Genomic DNA, 23,563 nt, shown 5'->3' with positions numbered 1-23,563 from the left:
ATACGGGGGTGATGATGGGGGTGGTGGTACATTATATACAGGGGTGATGATGGGGGTGGTGGTACATTATATACAGGGGTGATGATGGGGGTGGTGGTACATTACATACGGGGGTGATGATGGGGGTGGTGGTACATTATATACAGGGGTGATGATGGGGGTGGTGGTACATTATATACGGGGGTGATGATGGAGGTGGTGGTACATTACATACGGGGGTGATGATGGGGGTGGTGGTACATTATATACAGGGGTGATGATGGAGGTGGTTGTACATTATATACAGGGGTGATGATGGGGGTGGTGGTACATTACATACGGGGGTGATGATGGGGGTGGTGGTACATTATATACAGGGGTGATGATGGGGGTGGTGGTACATTATATACGGGGGTGATGATGGGGGTGGTGGTACATTATATACAGGGGTGATGATGGGGGTGGTGGTACATTATATACAGGGGTGATGATGGGGGTGGTGGTACATTATATACAGGGGTGATGATGGGGGTGGTGGTACATTATATACCGGGGTGATGATGGAGGTGGTGGTACATTATATACAGGGGTGATGATGGGGGTGGTTGTACATTATATACAGGGGTGATGATGGGGGTGGTGGTACATTATATACAGGGGTGATGATGGGGGTGGTGGTACATTATATACAGGGGTGATGATGGAGGTGGTTGTACATTATATACAGGGGTGATGATGGGGGTGGTTGTACATTATATACAGGGGTGATGATGGAGGTGGTGGTACATTATATACAGGGGTGATGATGGGGGTGGTGGTACATTATATACAGGGGTGATGATGGGGGTGGTGGTACATTACATACAGGGGTGATGATGGGGGTGGTGGTACATTACATACAGGGGTGATGATGGGGGTGGTGGTACATTATATACAGGGGTGATGATGGGGGTGGTGGTACATTATATACAGGGGTGATGATGGAGGTGGTGGTACATTATATACAGGGGTGATGATGGGGGTGGTGGTACACTATATGCCGGGGGTGGTCTTTATCCTTGTTGCTAGGTTACCGCCTCGGCCCCCGCAGGTGACGCTGTAGGGGGCGGGGATTGTGGCCGCAGTGAAGCCTCCGGTGCCCGGTGCTGCCTCTTCCCCGCTCCGGTGCTGCTGTGGGAGTGTCCCGGATTGTGGCCGCTCCCGGGGGCGGATTTGGCCCGGACCCTCCTTCCTCCGAGCCGCGGGCTCCGTCATCGTGTGACCTGAGGGAGCGGAGATGAGGCGGTGACTGCGGGGCCAGGTGAGGAGCGGGGCGGCCGCAGGTGAACGATGGGCCCCGGTCTGGGCCCTACAAGGGCGAGTCACAGGGGCCAGAACCGGGGTCTGTATGGAAGAGGCGTGCTATCTGTGCTCTTACATGGGACTGCGGGTTGTATCTATTACACTGTGTGCTGTTACATGGGACTGCTGGTAGTATATATTACATTGTGGTGTTACATGGGACTGCTGGTAGTATATATTACATTGTGGTGTTACATGGGACTGCGGGTTGTATCTATTACACTGTGTGCTGTTACATGGGACTGCTGGCAGTATCTATTACATTGTGGTGTTACATGGGACTGCGGGTAGTATCTACTGCATTGTGTGATGTTACATGGGACTGCGGGTTGTATCTACTACACTATCTGTGCTCTTACATGGGACTGCGGGTTGTATCTATTACACTGTGTGCTGTTACATGGGACTGCTGGTAGTATCTATTACATTGTGGTGTTACATGGGACTGCGGGTTGTATCTATTACACTGTGCTGTTACATGGGACTGCTGGTAGTATCTATTACATTGTGGTATTACATGGGACTGCTGGCAGTATCTATTACCTTGTGGTGTTACATGGGACTACGGGTAGTATCTACTACACTATCTGTGCTCTTACATGGGACTGCGGGTAGTATCTATTACACTGTGGTGTTACATGGGACTGCGGGTAGTATCTACTGCATTGTGTGATGTTACATGGGACTGCAGGTCTGCTACATCTGTCTGTCAGTGGGAGTAGTGGCGGAGGCTGTAGTGGCGGAGGCTGTAGTGGCGGAGGCTGTAGTGGCGGAGGCTGTAGTGGCGGAGGCTGTAGTGGCGGAGGCTGGAGGCTGTAGTGGCGGAGGCTGTAGTGGCGGAGGCTGGAGGCTGTAGTGGCGGAGGCTGGAGGCTGTAGTGGCGGAGGCTGGAGGCTGTAGTGGCGGAGGCTGTAGTGGCGGAGGCTGGAGGCTGTAGTGTCGGAGGCTGTAGTGGCGGAGGCTGTAGTGGCGGAGGCTCCCTTCCTGTGGAGCAGAGGTGCGGCACTGACGGTACACAGAGGTGCGGAGCGTTTGCTTTCTCCTTCCCCTAAGAACGTGCAGCAGGTCCGTGGCTCGGCCATTGTTTGCCTTCTGGTCCAGCTGTGACGTGGTGGAGGCCACGGATTATGGGCTTGTCTGTGGGGAATGGGGGCGGTGTAGGGCGCTATGTAGGATGCTGTGATGGGACACTGGGGGGACGGTGAGGGGCGTTGTGTGGGGGCACTGTATGGAGGTGCGGTGTGGGGACAATTTTGGGTGCTGTGTGGAGGTGCGGTGTGGGGACACTGGGGGGACGGTGAGGTGCGGTGTGCGGGGCTCTGTGTGGAGGCGTGGTGTGGGGACACTTTTGGGTGCTGTGTGGAGGTGCGGTGTGGGGGGGCTCTGTGTGGAGGTGTGGTGTGGGGACACTGGGGGGACGGTGAGGTGCGGTGTGGGGGGCTCTGTGGAGGCGTGGTGTGGGGACACTTTTGGGTGCTGTGTGGAGGTGCGGTGTGGGGACACTTTTGGGTGCTGTGTGGAGGCGTGGTGTGGGGACACTTTTGGGTGCTGTGTGGAGGTGCGGTGTGGGGACACTTTTGGGTGCTGTGTGGAGGTGCGGTGTGGGGGGGCTCTGTGTGGAGGTGCGGTGTGGGGACACTTTTGGGTGCTGTGTGGGGACACTTTTGGGTGCTGTGTGGAGGTGCGGTGTGGGGGGCTCTGTGTGGAGGCGCGGTGTGGGGACACTTTTGGGTGCTGTGTGGGGACACTTTTGGGTGCTGTGTGGAGGTGCGGTGTGGGGGGCTCTGTGTGGAGGCGCGGTGTGGGGACACTTTTGGGTGCTGTGTGGAGGTGCGGTGTGGGGGGGGTTCTGTGTGGAGGCGCGGTGTGGGGACACTTTTGGGTGCTGTGTGGAGGTGCGGTGTGGGGACACTTTTGGGTGCTGTGTGGAGGCGCGGTGTGGGGACACTTTTGGGTGCTGTGTGGAGGCGCGGTGTGGGGACACTTTTGGGTGCTGTGTGGAGGTGCGGTGTGGGGGGGGTTCTGTGTGGAGGCGCGGTGTGGGGACACTTTTGGGTGCTGTGTGGAGGTGCGGTGTGGGGACACTTTTGGGTGCTGTGTGGAGGCGCGGTGTGGGGACACTTTTGGGTGCTGTGTGGGGACACTTTTGGGTGCTGTGTGGAGGTGCGGTGTGGGGGGGGTTCTGTGTGGAGGCGCGGTGTGGGGACACTTTTGGGTGCTGTGTGGAGGTGCGGTGTGGGGACACTTTTGGGTGCTGTGTGGAGGCGCGGTGTGGGGACACTTTTGGGTGCTGTGTGGAGGTGCGGTGTGGGGGGGCTCTGTGTGGAGGCGCGGTATGGGGACACTTTTGGGTGCTGTGTGGAGGCGTGGTGTGGGGACACTTTTGGGTGCTGTGTGGAGGCGTGGTGTGGGGGGGCTATGTGTGGAGGTGCGGTGTGGGGACACTTTTGGGTGCTGTGTGGAGGCGTGGTGTGGGGACACTTTTGGGTGCTGTGTGGAGGTGCGGTGTGGGGGGGCTATGTGTGGAGGCGCGGTGTGGGGACACTTTTGGGTGCTGTGTGGAGGTGCGGTGTGGGGGGGCTCTGTGTGGAGGCGCAGTGTGGGGACACTTTTGGGTGCTGTGTGGAGGTGCGGTGTGGGGGGGCTCTGTGTGGAGGTGCGGTGTGGGGACACTTTTGGGTGCTGTGTGGAGGCGTGGTGTGGGGACACTTTTGGGTGCTGTGTGGAGGTGCGGTGTGGGGGGGCTATGTGTGGAGGCGCGGTGTGGGGACACTTTTGGGTGCTGTGTGGAGGTGCGGTGTGGGGGGGCTCTGTGTGGAGGCGCGGTATGGGGACACTTTTGGGTGCTGTGTGGAGGCGCGGTATGGGGACACTTTTGGGTGCTGTGTGGAGGTGCGGTGTGGGGGGGCTATGTGTGGAGGCGCGGTATGGGGACACTTTTGGGTGCTGTGTGGAGGTGCGGTGTGGGGGGCTCTGTGTGGAGGCGCGGTGTGGGGACACTTTTGGGTGCTGTGTGGGGGGGCTCTGTGTGGAGGCGCGGTGTGGGGACACTTTTGGGTGCTGTGTGGGGGGCTCTGTGTGGAGGCGCGGTGTGGGGACACTTTTGGGTGCTGTGTGGGGGGCTCTGTGTGGAGGCGTGGTGTGGGGACACTTTTGGTGGCTGTGCAGGACCTCTCTGCTGCCAGAGCTGGTTTTCTAGCAGCGTGTACAATGTGAGGCTGGAAGAATATGGAAGTGTCAGGCGTGGATTTCCTGGTTACAGGTGCATCACCTGTGACAGGGCTCTGTGACACTATGGATCTACGAGCCGGCGATGGCACGTGGTCTGTGGTGGTTGTTTCTGAGCAGTGGTAACTCCTGACCCGTCCCCCGTGGCTTATGTCCTGTGATGTCCCCGTGGCCCCAGGCTCTGTGACACTGTGGAGCTACGAGCCGGCGATGCTGCGTGGTCTGACGGTGGTGGTTGTTTCTGAGCAGTGGTAACTCCTGACCCGTCCCCCGTGGCTTATGTCCTGTGATGTCCCCAGGCTCTGTGACACTATGGATCTACGAGCCGGCGATGCTGCGTGGTCTGTGGTGGTTGTTTCTGAGCAGAGGTAACTCCTGATCCGTCCCCGTGGTTTGTGCTCTGTGGTGGGCCCGGGCTCTGTGACACTATGGATCTATGAGCTGGCGATGCTGCGTGGTCTGTGGTGGTTGTTTCTGAGCAGTGGTCACTCCTGATCCGTCCCCGTGGTTTGTGTCCTGTGGTGGCCCCGGGCTCTGTGACACTATGGATCTACGAGCCGGCGATGCTGCGTGGTCTGTGGTGGTTGTTTCTGAGCAGAGGTAACTCCTGATCCGTCCCCGTGGTTTGTGCTCTGTGGTGGCCCCGGGCTCTGTGACACTATGGATCTACGAGCCGGTGATGCTGCGTGGTCTGTGGTGGTTGTTTCTGAGCAGAGGTAACTCCTGATCCGTCCCCGTGGTTTGTGCTCTGTGGTGGCCCCGGGCTCTGTGACACTATGGATCTACGAGCCGGTGATGCTGCGTGGTCTGTGGTGGTTGTTTCTGAGCAGTGGTCACTCCTGATCCGTCCCCGTGGTTTGTGTCCTGTGGTGGCCCCGGGCTCTGTGACACTATGGATCTACGAGCCGGTGATGCTGCGTGGTCTGTGGTGGTTGTTTCTGAGCAGAGGTAACTCCTGATCCGTCCCCGTGGTTTGTGCTCTGTGGTGGCCCCGGGCTCTGTGACACTATGGATCTACGAGCTGGCGATGCTGCGTGGTCTGTGGTGGTTGTTTCTGAGCAGAGGTAACTCCTGATCCGTCCCCGTGGTTTGTGCTCTGTGGTGGCCCCGGGCTCTGTGACACTATGGATCTACGAGCCGGCGATGCTGCGTGGTCTGGGGTGGTTGTTTCTGAGCAGAGGTAACTCCTGATCCGTCCCCGTGGTTTGTGCTCTGTGGTGGCCCCGGGCTCTGTGACACTATGGATCTACGAGCCGGCGATGCTGCGTGGTCTGTGGTGGTTGTTTCTGAGCAGAGGTAACTCCTGATCCGTCCCCGTGGTTTGTGTCCTGTGATGTCCCCGTGGCCCCAGGCTCTGTGACACTATGGAGCTACCAGCCGGCGATGCTGCGTGGTCTGGGGTGGTTGTTTCTGAGCAGAGGTAACTCCTGATCCGTCCCCGTGGTTTGTGCTCTGTGGTGGGCCCGGGCTCTGTGACACTATGGATCTATGAGCTGGCGATGCTGCGTGGTCTGTGGTGGTTGTTTCTGAGCAGTGGTCACTCCTGATCCGTCCCCGTGGTTTGTGCTCTGTGGTGGGCCCGGGCTCTGTGACACTATGGATCTATGAGCTGGCGATGCTGCGTGGTCTGTGGTGGTTGTTTCTGAGCAGTGGTCACTCCTGATCCGTCCCCGTGGTTTGTGTCCTGTGGTGGCCCCGGGCTCTGTGACACTATGGATCTACGAGCCGGCGATGCTGAGTGGTCTGTGGTGGTTGTTTCTGAGCAGAGGTAACTCCTGATCCGTCCCCGTGGTTTGTGTCCTGTGATGTCCCCGTGGCCCCAGGCTCTGTGACACTATGGATCTACGAGCCGGCGATGCTGCGTGGTCTGTGGTGGTTGTTTCTGAGCAGAGGTAACTCCTGATCCGTCCCCGTGGTTTGTGCTCTGTGGTGGCCCCGGGCTCTGTGACACTATGGATCTACGAGCCGGTGATGCTGCGTGGTCTGTGGTGGTTGTTTCTGAGCAGAGGTAACTCCTGATCCGTCCCCGTGGTTTGTGCTCTGTGGTGGCCCCGGGCTCTGTGACACTATGGATCTACGAGCCGGCGATGCTGCGTGGTCTGGGGTGGTTGTTTCTGAGCAGAGGTAACTCCTGATCCGTCCCCGTGGTTTGTGCTCTGTGGTGGCCCCGGGCTCTGTGACACTATGGATCTACGAGCCGGCGATGCTGCGTGGTCTGGGGTGGTTGTTTCTGAGCAGAGGTAACTCCTGATCCGTCCCCGTGGTTTGTGTCCTGTGATGTCCCCGTGGCCCCAGGCTCTGTGACACTATGGATCTACGAGCCGGCGATGCTGCGTGGTCTGGGGTGGTTGTTTCTGAGCAGAGGTAACTCCTGATCCGTCCCCGTGGTTTGTGCTCTGTGGTGGCCCCGGGCTCTGTGACACTATGGATCTACGAGCCGGCGATGCTGCGTGGTCTGGGGTGGTTGTTTCTGAGCAGAGGTAACTCCTGATCCGTCCCCGTGGTTTGTGTCCTGTGATGTCCCCGTGGCCCCAGGCTCTGTGACACTATGGATCTACGAGCTGGCGATGCTGCGTGGTCTGTGGTGGTTGTTTCTGAGCAGAGGTAACTCCTGATCCGTCCCCGTGGTTTGTGTCCTGTGATGTCCCCGTGGCCCCGGGCTCTGTGACACTATGGAGCTACCAGCCGGCGATGCTGCGTGGTCTGGGGTGGTTGTTTCTGAGCAGAGGTAACTCCTGATCCGTCCCCGTGGTTTGTGTCCTGTGATGTCCCCGTGGCCCCAGGCTCTGTGACACTATGGATCTACGAGCTGGCGATGCTGCGTGGTCTGTGGTGGTTGTTTCTGAGCAGAGGTAACTCCTGATCCGTCCCCGTGGTTTGTGTCCTGTGATGTCCCCGTGGCCCCGGGCTCTGTGACACTATGGATCTACGAGCTGGCGATGCTGCGTGGTCTGTGGTGGTTGTTTCTGAGCAGAGGTAACTCCTGATCCGTCCCCGTGGTTTGTGCTCTGTGGTGGGCCCGGGCTCTGTGACACTGTGGACCTACAGATGAGACGCCAGCAGGTAGTGGAGAGGCTGTGACCTTAGTGCGGGGCCGTATGTCGCAGGCCGTGGACCTTATACATGGAGGCTGTGGATGTTATATGTGGGGTCCGGCTCTGGTGCCAAGACCTCGATGTTCTGCTCCGCGCCATTCTTACCCCTTGCTCAGTGTCCTCCAGTTTGTGGCATCATGTTTTGTACTCTAGTCACATCCAGAGCTGCGGGTTCGGCCTCTTTCGGCGGCTCTCCCAGTCCTGCCGTGCTGCGGTTGGGAATCTTCTTGCTTTCTTTGGTTGCCTCCTCTTGTTTTGTGAGCGGTTTGTGGGAATCTTTCACTGCTGCCTGTTCCCAGCATTTTCTTCTCTGCAGACCCCATTGTGTCGCGCCCCCCTCCTCGTATCGGCTTTCTCTTCTGGGCTCCTCTCACTGAAAAGCATTCAGAGACCCCATAATAAAGCGTGATGGCAGCAGCTGAATGCAGCACTCTGGACAGAGGCGGCGGGCGCAGGGGCAGGCGGGCGCAGGGGCAGGCGGGCGCAGAGCGTTAGGCACGCTGCCTGCTCCTGAGATCTGGGCAGTGGGGTGGCTGATCTGCTATTGGGATGTGCCCTGGTGGGCGTCTGGCCCTGGTGGGCTGGGATTTCCCGCACCTCTGGCTCCTGCTTGTCACTGGTGGGCACTGATGACCTGCTGCGCAATACCTGCTGAGATCTGCACAGCCGGAGGATCGTGGTCTCAGCGGGTGACACAGTATTTTTTAATTAAACCAAAAATTAAGAATTTATTAGAAAACGCTTCTCAGTGGGGAGCGGGGAAGTGAAGGGGCGCAGGGGCAGCGCTTCTCCCAGCGCCGGCGTGTCCTTCGCTCCTCCGCAGAGTGACCCGGACCGGATACTCCCGGACCCTGCTTCTCCTCTCAGACCCTGCCGTTCCCACGCTCCTTTCTCCCCTTCCTCCTGCCTTTTCTTCCTCCTCCTATCACAGCCCCAGGGTTTCTTGGTGCTGGAGGTCTCTACCTTTGCTCCCTCCGTCCTCTGCTGCCGACCACCTCTGCGGTCCTGACAGACATGGAGTCAGAGCAGCTGACGGTCCGGCTGGTCTGTCACACTTCTTTTGAGGCGGACGTCTGCAGACAATCTCATCATATCTGGCTCTTTACCTTCTCTGTCCTCAAAGCCTTCCTGTGTGGGATTTCTGGTGCTGGCCATACACTGCTGCGTCTCCCCTAGCCCCCCATGCACACTTGTCTCAGCTGAGCGAGGGAGGAATGTGAATAATCAAGTTATTATTATTTTTTCCATTCACCTCCCAGATTCTTTCTTCTCAGCTGTGTACAGGGGTCTGGAGCTGCACACAACTTGGGGTGTCATGATGCGGATGAGGCCTCAGTCAAACATCTGGAAGTCATGTATGTGACACATTATACATTGGTCGTGTATGCGCCATGTATTTCTTTAGTCCTCCTGGCAGTGGCAGTGTCGCCGTCATGCTTTTCTTTAGTCCTCCTGGCAGTGGCAGTGTCGCCGTCATGCTTTTCTTTAGTCCTCCTGGCAGTGTCCGTGTTGCTGTCATGCTTTTCTTTAGTCCTCCTGGCAGTGGCAGTGTCTCCGTCATGCTTTTCTTCAGTCCTCCTGGCAGTGTCGCCGTCATGCTTTTCTTTAGTCCTCCTGGCAGTGGCAGTGTCTCCGTCATGCTTTTCTTCAGTCCTCCTGGCAGTGTCGCCGTCATGCTTTTCTTTAGTCCTCCTGGCAGTGGCAGTGTCGCTGTCATGCTTTTCTTTAGTCCTCCTGGCAGTGGCAGTGTCTCCGTCATGCTTTTCTTTAGTCCTCCTGGTAGTGGCAGTGTCGCCGTCATGCTTTTCTTCCGTCCTCCTGGCAGTGTCGCCGTCATGCTTTTCTTTAGTCCTCCTGGTAGTGGCAGTGTCGCTGTCATGCTTTTCTTTAGTCCTCCTGGCAGTGTCGCTGTCATGCTTTTCTTTAGTCCTCCTGGCAGTGTCGCCGCCATGCTTTTCTTTAGTCCTCCTGGCAGTGGCAGTGTCTCCGTCATGTGTTTCTTTAGTCCTCCTGGCAGTGGCAGTGTCTCCGTCATGTGTTTCTTTAGTCCTCCTGGCAGTGGCAGTGTCTCCGTCATGTGTTTCTTTAGTCCTCCTGGCAGTGGCAGTGTCTCCTTCTTGTGTTTCTTTAGTCCTCCTGGCAGTGGCAGTGCCGCTATCATGCTTTTCTTTAGTCCTCCTGGCAGTGGCAGTGTCGCTATCATGCTTTTCTTTAGTCCTCCTGGCAGTGTCTCCGTCATGCTTTTCTTTAGTCCTACTGGCAGTGTCAGTGTCGCTATCATGCTTTTCTTTAGTCCTCCTGGCAGTGTCTCCGTCATGCTTTTCTTTAGTCCTCCTGGCAGTGGCAATGTCGCCGTCATGCTTTTCTTTAGTCCTCCTGGCAGTGGCAGTGTCGCTATCATGCTTTTCTTTAGTCCTCCTGGCAGTGACAGTGTCGCCGTCATGCTTTTCTTTAGTCCTCCTGGCAGTGTCTCCGTCATGCTTTTCTTTAGTCCTCCTGGCAGTGGCAGTATCGCCGTCATGCTTTTCTTTAGTCCTCCTGGCAGTGTCAGTGTCGCCGTCATGCTTTTCTTTAGTCCTCCTGGCAGTGTCGCCGTCATGCTTTTCTTTAGTCCTCCTGGCAGTGGCAGTGTCGCCGTCATGCTTTTCTTTAGTCCTCTTGGCAGTGTCTCCGTCATGCTTTTCTTTAGTCCTCCTGGCAGTGTCCGTGTTGCTGTCATGCTTTTCTTTAGTCCTCCTGGCAGTGTCGCCGTCATGCTTTTCTTTAGTCCTCCTAGCAGTCGCAGTGTCACCGTCATGCTTTTCTTTAGTCCTCCTGGCAGTGACAGTGTCGCCGTCATGCTTTTCTTTAGTCCTCCTGGCAGTGGCAGTGTCGCCGTCATGCTTTTCTTTAGTCCTCCTGGCAGTGTCGCCGTCATGCTTTTCTTTAGTCCTCCTAGCAGTCGCAGTGTCACCGTCATGCTTTTCTTTAGTCCTCCTGGCAGTGGCAGTGTCTCCGTCATGCTTTTCTTTAGTCCTCCTGGCAGTGTCGCCGTCATGCTTTTCTTTAGTCCTCCTGGCAGTGGCAGTGTCGCCGTCATGCTTTTCTTTAGTCCTCCTGGCAGTGTCTCCGTCATGCTTTTCTTTAGTCCTCCTGGCAGTGTCCGTGTTGCTGTCATGCTTTTCTTTAGTCCTCCTGGCAGTGTTGCCGTCATGCTTTTCTTTAGTCCTCCTAGCAGTCGCAGTGTCACCGTCATGCTTTTCTTTAGTCCTCCTGGCAGTGTCTGTGTTGCTGTCATGCTTTTCTTTAGTCCTCCTGGCAGTGTCGCCGTCATGCTTTTCTTTAGTCCTCCTGGCAGTGGCAGTGTCGCCATCATGCTTTTCTTTAGTCCTCCTGGCAGTGCCAGTGTCGCTATCATGCTTTTCTTTAGTCCTCCTGGCAGTGACCGTGTCGCCTTCATGCTTTTCTTTAGTCCTCCTGGCAGTGTCTCCGTCATGCTTTTCTTTAGTCCTCCTGGCAGTGGCAGTGTCGCCGTCATGCTTTTCTTTAATCCTCCTGGCAGTGACAGTGTCGCTGTCATGCTTTTCTTTAGTCCTCCTGGCAGTGACAGTGTCGCTGTCATGCTTTTCTTTAGTCCTCCTGGCAGTGTCTCCGTCATGCTTTTCTTTAGTCCTCCTGGCAGTGGCAGTGTCGCCGTCATGCTTTTCTTTAGTCCTCCTGGCAGTGTCTCCGTCATGATTTTCTTTAGTCCTCCTGGCAGTGTCGCCGTCATGCTTTTCTTTAGTCCTCCTGGCAGTGTCAGTGTCGCCGTCATGCTTTTCTTTAGTCCTCCTGGCAGTGTCTCCGTCATGCTTTTCTTTAGTCCTCCTGGCAGTGTCGCCGTCATGCTTTTCTTTAGTCCTCCTGGCAGTGGCAGTGTCTCCGTCATGCTTTTCTTTAGTTCTCCTGGCAGTGTCGCCGTCATGCTTTTCTTTAGTCCTCCTGGCAGTGGCAGTGTCTCTGTCATGCTTTTCTTTAGTCCTCCTGGCAGTGGCAGTGTCGCCATAATGCTTTTCTTTAGTCCTCCTGGCAGTGTCGCCGTCATGCTTTTTCTTTAGTCCTCCTGGCAGTGGCAGTATCGCAGTCATGCTTTTCTTTAGTCCTCCTGGCAGTGTCAGTGTCGCCGTCATGCTTTTCTTTAGTCCTCCTGGCAGTGTCTCCGTCATGCTTTTCTTTAGTCCTCCTGGCAGTGGCAGTATCGCCGTCATGCTTTTCTTTAGTCCTCCTGGCAGTGGCAGTGTCGCCATCATGCTTTTCTTTAGTCCTCCTGGCAGTGCCAGTGTCGCCGTCATGCATTTCTTTAGTCCTCCTGGCAGTGGCAGTGTCTCCTTCACGCTTTTCTTTAGTCCTCCTGGCAGTGGCAGTGTCGCTATCATGCTTTTCTTTAGTCCTCCTGGCAATGGCAGTGTTGCCGTCATGCTTTTCTTCAGTCCTCCTGGCAGTGTCAGTGTTGCTGTCATGCTTTTCTTTAGTCCTCCTGGTAGTGTCAGTGTCGCCGCCATGCTTTTCTTTAGTCCTCCTGGCAGTGGCAGTATCGCAGTCATGCTTTTCTTTAGTCCTCCTGGCAGTGTCAGTGTCGCCGTCATGCTTTTCTTTAGTCCTCCTGGCAGTGTCTCCGTCATGCTTTTCTTTAGTCCTCCTGGCAGTGGCAGTATCGCCGTCATGCTTTTCTTTAGTCCTCCTGGCAGTGGCAGTGTCGCCATCATGCTTTTCTTTAGTCCTCCTGGCAGTGCCAGTGTCGCCGTCATGCATTTCTTTAGTCCTCCTGGCAGTGGCAGTGTCTCCTTCACGCTTTTCTTTAGTCCTCCTGGCAGTGGCAGTGTCGCTATCATGCTTTTCTTTAGTCCTCCTAGCAGTGTCAGTGTCGCCGTCATGCTTTTCTTTAGTCCTCCTGTCAGTGGCAGTGTCGCCGTCATGTTTTTCTTTAGTCCTCCTAGCAGTGTCGCCGTCATGCTTTTCTTTAGTCCTCTTGGCAGTGTCAGTGTCGCCGTCATGCTTTTCTTTAGTCCTCCTGTCAGTGGCAGTGTCGCCGTCATGCTTTTCTTTAGTCCTCCTGGTAGTGGCAGTGTCGCCGTCATGTTTTTCTTTAGTCCTCCTGGCAGTGTCAGTGTCGCCGTCATGCTTTTCTTTAGTCCTCCTAGCAGTGTCAGTGTCGCCGTCATGCTTTTCTTTAGTCCTCCTGTCAGTGGCAGTGTCGCCGTCATGCTTTTCTTTAGTCCTCCTGGCAGTGTCAGTGTCGCCGTCATGCTTTTCTTTAGTCCTCCTGGTAGTGGCAGTGTCGCCGTCATGCTTTTCTTTAGTCCTCCTGGCAGTGGCAGTGTCGCCGTCATGCTTTTCTTTAGTCCTCCTGGCAGTGGCAGTGTCGCCGTCATGCTTTTCTTTAGTCCTCCTGGTAGTGGCAGTGTCGCCGTCATGCTTTTCTTTAGTCCTCCTGGTAGTGGCAGTGTCTCCGTCATGCTTTTCTTTAGTCCTCCTGGCAGTGTCGCCGTCATGCTTTTCTTTAGTCCTCCTGGTAGTGGCAGTGTCTCCGTCATGCTTTTCTTTAGTCCTCCTGGTAGTGGCAATGTCGCCGTCATGCTTTTCTTTAGTCCTCCTGGTAGTGGCAGTGTCTCCGTCATGCTTTTCTTTAGTCCTCCTGGCAGTGGCAGTGTCGCCGTCATGCTTTTCTTTAGTCCTCCTGGTAGTGGCAGTGTCGCCGTCATGCTTTTCTTTAGTCCTCCTGGCAGTGGCAGTGTCGCCGTCATGCTTTTCTTTAGTCCTCCTGGTAGTGTCAGTGTCGCCGTCATGCTTTTCTTTAGTCCTCCTGGCAGTGTCGCCCTCATGCTTTTCTTTAGTCCTCCTGGCAGTGTCGCCGTCATGCTTTTCTTTAGTCCTCCTGGTAGTGGCAGTGTCGCCGTCATGCTTTTCTTTAGTCCTCCTGGCAGTGTCGCCCTCATGCTTTTCTTTAGTCCTCCTGGCAGTGTCGCCGTCATGCTTTTCTTTAGTCCTCCTGGCAGTGTCGCCGTCATGCTTTTCCTCCTTCGTGAACAGATTGGTTAGGTTAATGACGTGATGGTAATGGTGGACGAGGAGGAGGAGCGGCGACATCTGCCCCATCATGGCCGCCCTGCACAGCAATCACACGGACGGATCTGTGACCCCAGTGTGCCAGGTCCAGGGCGTCTCTGCTGAGGTTCAGCCTCCATCCTGGAGGGGACGCTCTGGTCTGCTGCTGCTGGTAGCCCTGATGGATCCTCTGCTCGGGGGGCTGTGTGTGATGTTCCAGCTTCTGATCCTCTGGGGATATTTTGTGGACCCCCGCAGGGCCGTGGAGGGAGGATGGCGGCTTCTTCCTGGCAGCCCTCCAGCCTCCGCTTTTGCTGATGTGATATTTTCTCCTTGCAGAGCATCATGTAGTAATTGCTGCAGAGCCGCTGCGCCTTTCTCACCTCGGAGCCGCAGTTTGTTGACCGCTCATTTACTTGCATTGACTGTTAATAGTCAGAAGTGTCTCAGACTGGTGGGAAGATTCCCCAGAAGCCCCTGCCGTATCCTCCGCAGAACCTCTTGGCTGATCAGGTTTATAGTCGGCAGTGCTCCCCACATTCTGATATACGATGGCGTCGTTTATGGCAGCGCTGTGTGTGACTGTGTGAACTGTGCCGGTGAGAGACGAGTGGGATCAGTCGCTGAAAAGCCCCCACTATAGCGGCGGACGCCCCCCAGCCCCGGTCTGTCTCTGCGGCCCCCCAGCCCCGGTCTGTCTCTGCGGCCCCCCAGCCCCGGTCTGTCTCTCCGGCCCCGGTCTGTCTCTGCGGCCCCCCGGCCCCGGTCTGTCTCTGCGGCCCCCCAGCCCCGGTCTGTCTCTCCGGCCCCGGTCTGTCTCTGCGGCCCCCCAGCCCTGGTCTGTCTCTGCGGCCCCCCAGCCCCGGTCTGTCTCTGCGGCTCCCCAGCCCCGGTCTGTCTCTGTGGCCCCGGTCTGTCTCTGCGGCCCCCCAGCCCTGGTCTGTCTCTGCGGCTCCCCAGCCCCGGTCTGTCTCTGTGGCCCCGGTCTGTCTCTGCGGCCCCCCAGCCCTGGTCTGTCTCCGGCCCCGGTCTGTCTCTGCGGCCCCCCAGCCCCGGTCTATCTCTGCGGCCCCCCAGCCCCGGTCTGTCTCTGTGGCCCCGGTCTGTCTCTGCGGCCCCCCAGCCCTGGTCTGTCTCCGGCCCCGGTCTGTCTCTGCGGCCCCCCAGCCCCGGTCTATCTCTGCGGCCCCCCAGCCCCGGTCTGTCTCTGTGGCCCCGGTCTGTCTCTGCGGCCCCCCAGCCCTGGTCTGTCTCTGCGGCTCCCCAGCCCCGGTCTGTCTCTGTGGCCCCGGTCTGTCTCTGCGGCCCCCCAGCCCTGGTCTGTCTCCGGCCCCGGTCTGTCTCTGCGGCCCCCCAGCCCCGGTCTATCTCTGCGGCCCCCCAGCCCCGGTCTGTCTCTGCGGCCCCCCAGACCCGGTCTGTCTCTGCGGCCCCCCGGCCCCTGTCTGTCTCTGCGGCCCCCCGGCCCCTGTCTGTCTCTGCGGCCCCCCGGCCCCGGTCTGTCTCTGCGGCCCCCCGGCCCCGGTCTGTCTCTGCGGCCCCCCGGCCCCGGTCTGTCTCTGCGGCCCCCCGGCCCCGGTCTGTCTCTGCGGCCCCGGTCTGTCTCTGCGGCCCCCCGGCCCCGGTCTGTCTCTGCGGCCCCCCGGCCCCGGTCTGTCTCTGTGGCCCCGGTCTGTCTCTGTGGCCCCGGTCTGTCTCTGTGGCCCCGGTCTGTCTCTGTGGCCCCGGTCTGTCTCTGTGGCCCCGGTCTGTCTCTGTGGCCCCGGTCTGTCTCTGTGGCCCCGGTCTGTCTCTGTGGCCCCGGTCTGTCTCTGTGGCCCCGGTCTGTCTCTGTGGCCCCGGTCTGTCTCTGTGGCCCCGGTCTGTCTCTGTGGCCCCGGTCTGTCTCTGTGGCCCCGGTCTGTCTCTGTGGCCCCGGTCTGTCTCTGTGGCCCCGGTCTGTCTCTGTGGCCCCGGTCTGTCTCTGTGGCCCCGGTCTGTCTCTGTGGCCCCGGTCTGTCTCTGTGGCCCCGGTCTGTCTCTGTGGCCCCGGTCTGTCTCTGTGGCCCCGGTCTGTCTCTGTGGCCCCGGTCTGTCTCTGTGGCCCCGGTCTGTCTCTGTGGCCCCGGTCTGTCTCTGTGGCCCCGGTCTGTCTCTGCGGCCCCCTGGCCCCGGTCTGTCTCTGCGGCCCCCTGGCCCCGGTCTGTCTCTGTGGCCCCGGTCTGTCTCTGTGGCCCCGGTCTGTCTCTGTGGCCCCGGTCTGTCTCTGTGGCCCCGGTCTGTCTCTGTGGCCCCGGTCTGTCTCTGTGGCCCCGGTCTGTCTCTGTGGCCCCGGTCTGTCTCTGTGGCCCCGGTCTGTCTCTGTGGCCCCGGTCTGTCTCTGTGGCCCCGGTCTGTCTCTGTGGCCCCGGTCTGTCTCTGTGGCCCCGGTCTGTCTCTGTGGCCCCGGTCTGTCTCTGTGGCCCCGGTCTGTCTCTGTGGCCCCGGTCTGTCTCTGTGGCCCCGGTCTGTCTCTGTGGCCCCGGTCTGTCTCTGTGGCCCCGGTCTGTCTCTGTGGCCCCGGTCTGTCTCTGTGGCCCCGGTCTGTCTCTGTGGCCCCGGTCTGTCTCTGTGGCCCCGGTCTGTCTCTGTGGCCCCGGTCTGTCTCTGTGGCCCCGGTCTGTCTCTGTGGCCCCGGTCTGTCTCTGTGGCCCCGGTCTGTCTCTGCGGCCCCCTGGCCCCGGTCTGTCTCTGCGGCATGGCGTCGGTGACGCTGGGGCTGCTGTGGGGCGAGCTCGTGTACGTTCTGGGTGACATTGGGGATGCGCAGGGCATAATATGGCTAGGCCTCATGCAGTGCGGGTAGTCTCTCTGCCCTAAATTTGCTGGCTCGTCCTCCAGTCCCGTGGCTTGTCTTATGTGGGGGTCTTGTGAACTACCCGGTATTTTTTTTCCTCCTAACTATTGCCATTTTATTGGGAATTGATGAGTGGACTCTCCATCTGCTCTGCTGCCTTCTATCCTCATTGCTAATGAGGGGAACCCCCAGTGGAGACCCCGATAATTGCCTGTAATTACCATCACGGAGTCCTGGAATCAGGGGAAATCTCCTGTGTTTTATCAGTGAGGTTCCAGGATAATGTGTGATATTGATTTCTGCTCTCGTGGATCCATTTCACTCATTGATCTTAGCGGATGTCCCGGCGGCTGCTCGCCCCGGCCATCACGTGATGCATCCTGGTCATGTATTCATCACCGTGTACAGTGGCATCAAATCATCTCTATAAGTCCTAGCGTTACAGCATTTCATCCTCAGCTTGCTTAACTGTAACAGTAAATGTGACCAGGGGTGCCCAAACTTTTACATGCCACTATACTTAAAAGGTCCAGTGTGATGGATCGTACAGGGGATGGGGTGTGTCGACCTCACTGGGGAGGGGAGAGAATGACCCAGCAAGGATCGGCTCTCTGGCGCCACCACTTACCCCAGGTCAGTCAGGGGACCGCACCGACGGCAAATAGTCACCGGAGAAGCTTCCCTTATAGGTACGAGTTACTGAGGTGCTCCCAGTGAGGGGGGATATATATCACCAGTCCAGGCTGGGGATACATATATAAGCCTCCCAGCTGTCACTGTCACAGTTCTTCGCTAACACAGTACGGTATGCTGCCACCAGTTCCTTGTTAGATATCAGCCCCATCCGACAACAGGCTTGTATCGGGTCAGAAACCAACCCCGGGTAGCGTATAATATCCAGCCGAGCGTGCGGATTCGTGAATCGAGAAAAAAGAGCAGCCCAAGACTAATTTTGTATTTAATCGCCGAAAGGCGCACTAGAAAGATAGAGGTATATATATGCTAGAACCATATACAAGTTTACAATCTGGAGTGTAGTACAAGGGTAGGATACAGATACATTACAATTACAGTGTTATGTAGCATGTGACCACAGGGAGGCGCTGATGAATTACAGGTCCAAATCTTTGTTACGTAATTCTCTGACTGCATCAGCTAACGGGCCTTCTGCCAGTAGGAAACTTGAGTCCAAAATGAGGAGCTGCCTATTATTATGCTCCCTCCCACACGCTGTGCCAACCCCTATGGATATCCATAACTTTCCACCCAAAGCTCTAAGTGGGTCGGTGGCGGCGTTACTGGGTTCTGCTGGATTTTATTTGTTCAGGGAGACCAAATACAGCTACCGTATTTAATTTCTGGTAGCTATGCTTTATAACTCAATAACGCAGAGTTCTAGATGTGGCTGCATGGTATGGGCTTGTGGGGAAAGAAATGCAGATTCCGATTACCGGTATGTGCTCGGCTAGGTTCATAGATATTGCATTCTTTTATTGTAGCCAATTTTCTAGATTCAATATCTCAGGGCCTTGTGCTGTTGAGCGTGGAATCTGCGGTGCCAATATGTCAGCCTGAGTCCATCAAAGGAAGCCAGTGGGCCGGTAACTGCACAAGAGTTCACTCCCCTGTGATAATTGCTGGACTTGGTCCTGGGGGACACAGGGCCTATGCCTTTTGGCCCCCCGGGGAGAGTTTCAAAGGCCTTTTTGTTTGAGCTAATTAAAAAAAACCCATTGGTCTGCACTGTCCAAGACAAGTGCCTTCCCTGGATATGAGGTCCCAATGTTTGATGTGTATTTGACTTCCCTTTTGGCCTGGGGGGGAATGCCAAAGGTGGCGGCTGAGTTTGGGAGCAAGGATTTTGGGCCAAACTGTATCTGATAGGGAATTCCATCATCTGATATCAGTTAGATATCATTTTCCCATATCTTACATCCTGTCCAGACAGAAAGCTGAATAATGTTAGACCTGATGAAGCTGTGATACTTACTGTGCCAATCCGTATCAAAATATCTGTATAATACTTTGTGAAAGTTTCCTATCCGATATTGAAGATTGGCTCCTGTACGATAGAGAACATTGTGCAGCTTGTGATCCGACTTGTTAAAGTGGAAGGTCGTGGGCATTTGGGGTGTCGGCGGTGGGCACCTGGCCATCAGCCCCTGGTACATGACCTTGCCCTACGTGTGCGTGTCCCTCCTGCCTTTCCCAGCAGAGGTTTGGGTACGTACACTGCTGACCCCTGGGCTGGGAATTGATGACGGCTGTGAATAATTAATAAGTCTCTTACATTACAGGAGTCATCAGTATATAATACGAGGGCGGCTCTCGGGCATCCGAACTACAAGGCTCAGCCAGCACTCTGCATTGTGTTACTATACAATCCCGTGACAACAGCGCAGAGATGTATAATAATGAGTCTGACCAGCCTTCAGATGTGAAGAGCCTGAGAAATCCCTCTCAGAAGGAAACTAGTAAATGTTCAGCAATGTGAGAGAGACAATAACCCCCCGTAATTCTCATAAGCCCCCCGGATCGCTCCATGGCCGGCTTCACATTGGAGTAGTGTTGTCCCAGTGTGCGGAGCGCCGGCTGTGTCTCCAGCCACAATGATGGTATTGAGAATGAGGGGCCCTGGCCGGATAATGAGCTATTGACAGTGGTGCCCCCCGCTTCTACCAGCCTGGACCCTCATTTACATGTTTGCTTTTCAGCTTCACATCTGACACACAGCAATGAGACCTCATTGTCCTAGTGCAAGAAAGAGTGAGCCAGACTGTGCGAACGTGAAAGAGGATCCGTCGGTCGCCGTGTCCGGGAGCGTCGGGATCCGTGTCCGGGAGCGTCGGGATCCGTGTCCGGGAGCGTCGGTCGCCGTGTCCGGGAGCGTCGGGATCCGTGTCCGGGAGCGTCGGGATCCGTGTCCGGGAGCGTCGGGATCCGTGTCCGGGAGCGTCGGGATCCGTGTCCGGGAGCGTCGGGATCCGTGTCCAGGATCCGTGTCCAGGAGCGTCGGTCGCCGTGTCCGGGAGCGTCGGTCGCCGTGTCCGGGAGCGTCGGTCGCCGTGTCCGGGAGCGTCGGGATCCGTGTCCGGGAGCAGGAGGACGACGACGACAGAGGAGCCTGGAGGAGGAGGAGGACGACGACAGAGGAGCCTGGAGGAGGAGGACGACGACAGAGGAGCCTGGAGGAGGAGGAGGACGAAGACGACAGAGGAGCCTGGAGGAGGAGGAAGACGACAGAGGAGCCTGGAGGAGGAGGAGGCCGACAGAGGAGCCTGGAGGAGGAGGAGGCCGACAGAGGAGCCTGGAGGAGGAGGAGGCCGACAGAGGAGCCTGGAGGAGGAGGAGGCCGACAGAGGAGCCTGGAGGAGGAGAGGACTGGACCTCTAGCGCAACCTGAATATCGGCCCTTTAACAAGCCATGTCGCATGACTTAGGATAAAAGCCAAACCAGAATCTCCATTTACAGACATGTTTCTGGGGCACTGCCCCTCATCAGTGCACAGCAGAAGATGTGATTGGGCTGTATGAGATGCCTCTGACAGGAGTCTAAGGGTCTGTGGAGAGTGACATGGCGGTCGGTGTAAGGAGACTTCTAGGCCGTGCAATGCTCCACTGGGAATGTACAAATACAAATATGCTGCTCACAGGGTAATTTGTGGGATCTATTAGGATCCTCTGGGATCTTCTCCGCATGTTCTCATCTCTGTCATAGGTGAAGGCTCTCGGTCACCTCTGACTCCCGGATTTTGTCTTTCAGGTTCAGCGTTAAATTAGTCAGTGGATAGGAAAGTGCCGGAAGCCATTTCTGCTCTCATTTAGCGTCTCCCACAGGAACTGTCTTAATTGGATCTTTCTTACCCGTCCGCCTCTGATCCGCATTCACACAGCTGCTTACAGGAGTTTCTAGGACGGCGCTCCCGGGAAGCTTTTGTTTCTTTCATGTAAAAGGTACAAACGGATTTGACCTTTTATAAAACCTATTTTTGAGAAACTGCAGATTGTGGATGATGGGAGTGATATATCTCAAAGATTGTAAGCAGGATACAAGGCGTATGCTTCACCTTATATACAGAGGGATACAGGGCGTATGCTTCACCTTATATACAGAGGGATACAGGGCGTATGCTTCACCTTATATACAGAGGGATACAGGGCGTATGCTTCACCTTATATACAGAGGAATACAGGGCGTATGCTTCACCTTATATACAGAGGGATACAGGGCGTATGCTTCACCTTATATACAGAGGGATACAGGGCGTATGTTTCACCTTATATACAGCCGGATACAGGGCGTATGCTTCACCTTATATACAGCGGGATACAGGGCGTATACTTCACCTTATATATAGCGGGATACAGGGCGTATGCTTCACCTTATATACAGCCAGATACAGGGCGTATGCTTCACCTTATATACAGAGGGATACAGGGCGTATGCTTCACTTTATATACAGCCGGATACAGGGCGTATACTTCACCTTATATACAGCCAGATACAGGGCGTATGCTTCACCTTATATACAGAGGGATACAGGCCGTATGCTTCACCTTATATACAGCCAGATACAGGGCGTATACTTCACCTTATATACAGAGGGATCCAGGTGCGTATGTTTCACCTTATATACAGAGGGATACAGGGCGTATGCTTCACCTTGTATACAGCCGGATACAGGGCGTATGCTTCACCTTATATACAGAGGGATACAGGGCGTATGTTTCACCTTATATACAGAGGGATACAGGGCGTATGCTTCATCTTATATACAGAGGGATACAGGGCGTATGCTTCATCTTATATACAGAGGGATACAGGGCGTATGCTTCACCTTATATACAGAGGGATACAGGGCGTATGTTTCACCTTATATACAGAGGGATACAGGGCGTATGTTTCACCTTATATACAGAGGGATACAGGGCGTATGTTTCACCTTATATACAGAGGGATACAGGGCGTATGTTTCACCTTATATACAGAGGGATACAGGGCGTATACTTCACCTTATATACAGAGGGATACAGGGCGTATGCTTCACCTTATATACAGCCGGATACAGGGCGTATGCTTCATCTTATATACAGAGGGATACAGGGCGTATGCTTCACCTTATATACAGAGGGATACAGGGCATATGTTTCACCTTATATACAGAGGGATACAGGGCGTATGCTTCACCTTATATACAGCCGGATACAGGGCGTATGTTTCACCTTATATACAGAGGGATACAGGGCGTATGCTTCACCTTATATACAGAGGGATACAGGGCGTATGTTTCACCTTATATACAGCCGGATACAGGGTGTATGCTTCACCTTATATACAGCCGGATACAGGGCGTATGCTTCATCTTATATACAGAGGGATACAGGGCGTATGCTTCACCTTATATACAGAGGGATACAGGGCGCATACTTCACCTTATATACAGAGGGATACAGGGCGTATGCTTCACCTTATATACAGAGGGATACAGGGCGTATGCTTCACCTTATATACAGAGGGATACAGGGCGTATGCTTCACCTTATATACAGCCGGATACAGGGCGTATGCTTCACCTTATATACAGAGGGATACAGGGCGTATGCTTCACCTTATATACAGAGGGATACAGGGCGTATGTTTCACCTTATATACAGAGGGATACAGGGCGTATGCTTCACCTTATATACAGAGGGATACAGGGCGTATGTTTCACCTTATATACAGAGGGATATGTGACGCCCAGGAGACCGGGATACCCAGCACCGGACCAATGGAGTCTGTCTCTTGAGGGGGATGTCACGGGTGGCTTGACCCGGTGCTGTGGCCTCAGGCAATGCACAGTGTAAGGGGTATCGTGAGGGGACAGGCACTTACTTGATCAGCAGCAGGTTCTCCCAGCGGTGACGATCCCGATCCTGGATAGATGGCTATTGTCCAAATGAAAGGCTGAGGCACTGAAACGTTTAACCAGTTTACTTTAACATAAAAGGATTTACAACCAGTCCTGTCACCGGAGTCTGTATGGGAACTCTGAGTTACTTTGACCCTGCCGGGGTCTTCGCCTCTTATTGTGCGCAATTTCTGTGTGGCCCTGCTGCTGTATGTGAACTGGCTGCCAGCCCAATCTGTCCCCTCCGGGTCCTGGTTCGACGGGCAACCCGAGTCTTATTATCGGCTTACCCCCTCCGGGAGTACCGCTGAACTCTGTGTCTGTTGCTGCGTCCGGCCCTAGTGAAGCTGATATCGCCTCACGTTTTTCCGGTTGCTGTATTATATGTAATGAATACAGCCACGGATCCGGTATCCGTCTTTGCGCCTGTTCTGGGTAGTGATTAATGCTACCCGGTTCTCACAATGTCCCTTTTCTCTATCCCTCTTCTCCTCAGGCCGGTGATTTAGGCCTGGTAACAGTCACAGGGCTGTTAGAGATTCAACTGTATGACCTCTCACTTTCAGCTCCTTGGCCCAACTGCCATTTCTTCTCTCAGACCAGAATGGATCAAGGGGAGTCTCTGGAGCTCCCCCTTCTGGCCGGAGGTGGTAGTGCAGTTTTGCTAGCTCAGTATTTGTATTTATTGTCAGTAACTATTTTTGTGGCAAATACCCCTAGGGGTGCCACATTCCCCCTTAGTTAAGAACAGTACTCCGGGACTGTGGGACAATAACATTTTGAAATAACAATTAATATGTACAGAGTCTTAAAAATGAAAAGTTACAAAAATCACTCAAAGAAACAAAAATAGAGTTCTGTAAAAAGTCACTTCAAATAGCGTCCATTAATACAGTCCTATCCTTGAAGGTACTAGGAAAGGCACTGCACTTTGTGTCCAGGAATTTAGTTCCATTTTTCCAACGGAGTTGCCAATATAAAGTCTAAAGAAAGTTCAAAAAGAGCAAAAAGCAAAGTTCAAAAAGCAGTCTTTCCGGAGCTTTGATTTAGTGCCTCCGGGCTGATAAAAAGTTCAAGAATATGCAATAAGTTCATACAGACAAGTCTCTGTAGGTACTGGGCTTAAACATTGCAGACTGATAACAATGACTA

The 23,563-nt window shown here is 55.4% G+C and overlaps 3 protein-coding genes across 8 annotated transcripts in view; 1 reads left to right on the top strand and 2 right to left on the bottom strand.

Annotated features, from left to right (window-relative positions):
- Window positions 1–1,080: 1,080 nt before the first annotated feature.
- Window positions 1,081–23,563, top strand: part of ARHGAP32 (Rho GTPase activating protein 32) — a 217,217-nt gene continuing 194,734 nt past the window's right edge. For 3 of the 6 annotated variants that reach the window (XM_069742876.1, XM_069742882.1, XM_069742874.1), the window contains exon 1: window positions 1,149–1,279. The gene's annotated coding sequence lies outside the window, so the exon portion shown is untranslated. Of the gene's footprint in view, window positions 1,280–23,563 lie in introns of all 6 variants that reach the window. The other 3 variants (XM_069742881.1, XM_069742875.1, XM_069742883.1) reach the window with 3 other exon arrangements.
- Window positions 11,703–13,757, bottom strand: LOC138652275 (protein starmaker-like). Its single transcript, XM_069743044.1, has one exon. It carries the CDS (start codon window positions 13,755–13,757, stop codon window positions 11,703–11,705), a length of 2,055 nt encoding a protein of 684 aa, XP_069599145.1.
- On the bottom strand, window positions 14,268–16,481 carry LOC138652274 (fibril-forming collagen alpha chain-like). Its single transcript, XM_069743043.1, has one exon. The coding sequence runs from the start codon at window positions 16,479–16,481 to the stop codon at window positions 14,268–14,270; it is 2,214 nt and encodes a 737-aa protein (XP_069599144.1).

Source organism: Ranitomeya imitator, chromosome 10, assembly GCF_032444005.1.
Source record: "Ranitomeya imitator isolate aRanImi1 chromosome 10, aRanImi1.pri, whole genome shotgun sequence".
NCBI classification, from domain to species: domain Eukaryota; kingdom Metazoa; phylum Chordata; class Amphibia; order Anura; family Dendrobatidae; genus Ranitomeya; species Ranitomeya imitator.
The sequence above is the reverse complement of the archived record's forward strand: the minus strand, read 5'-3'. Positions and strand labels throughout refer to the sequence as shown.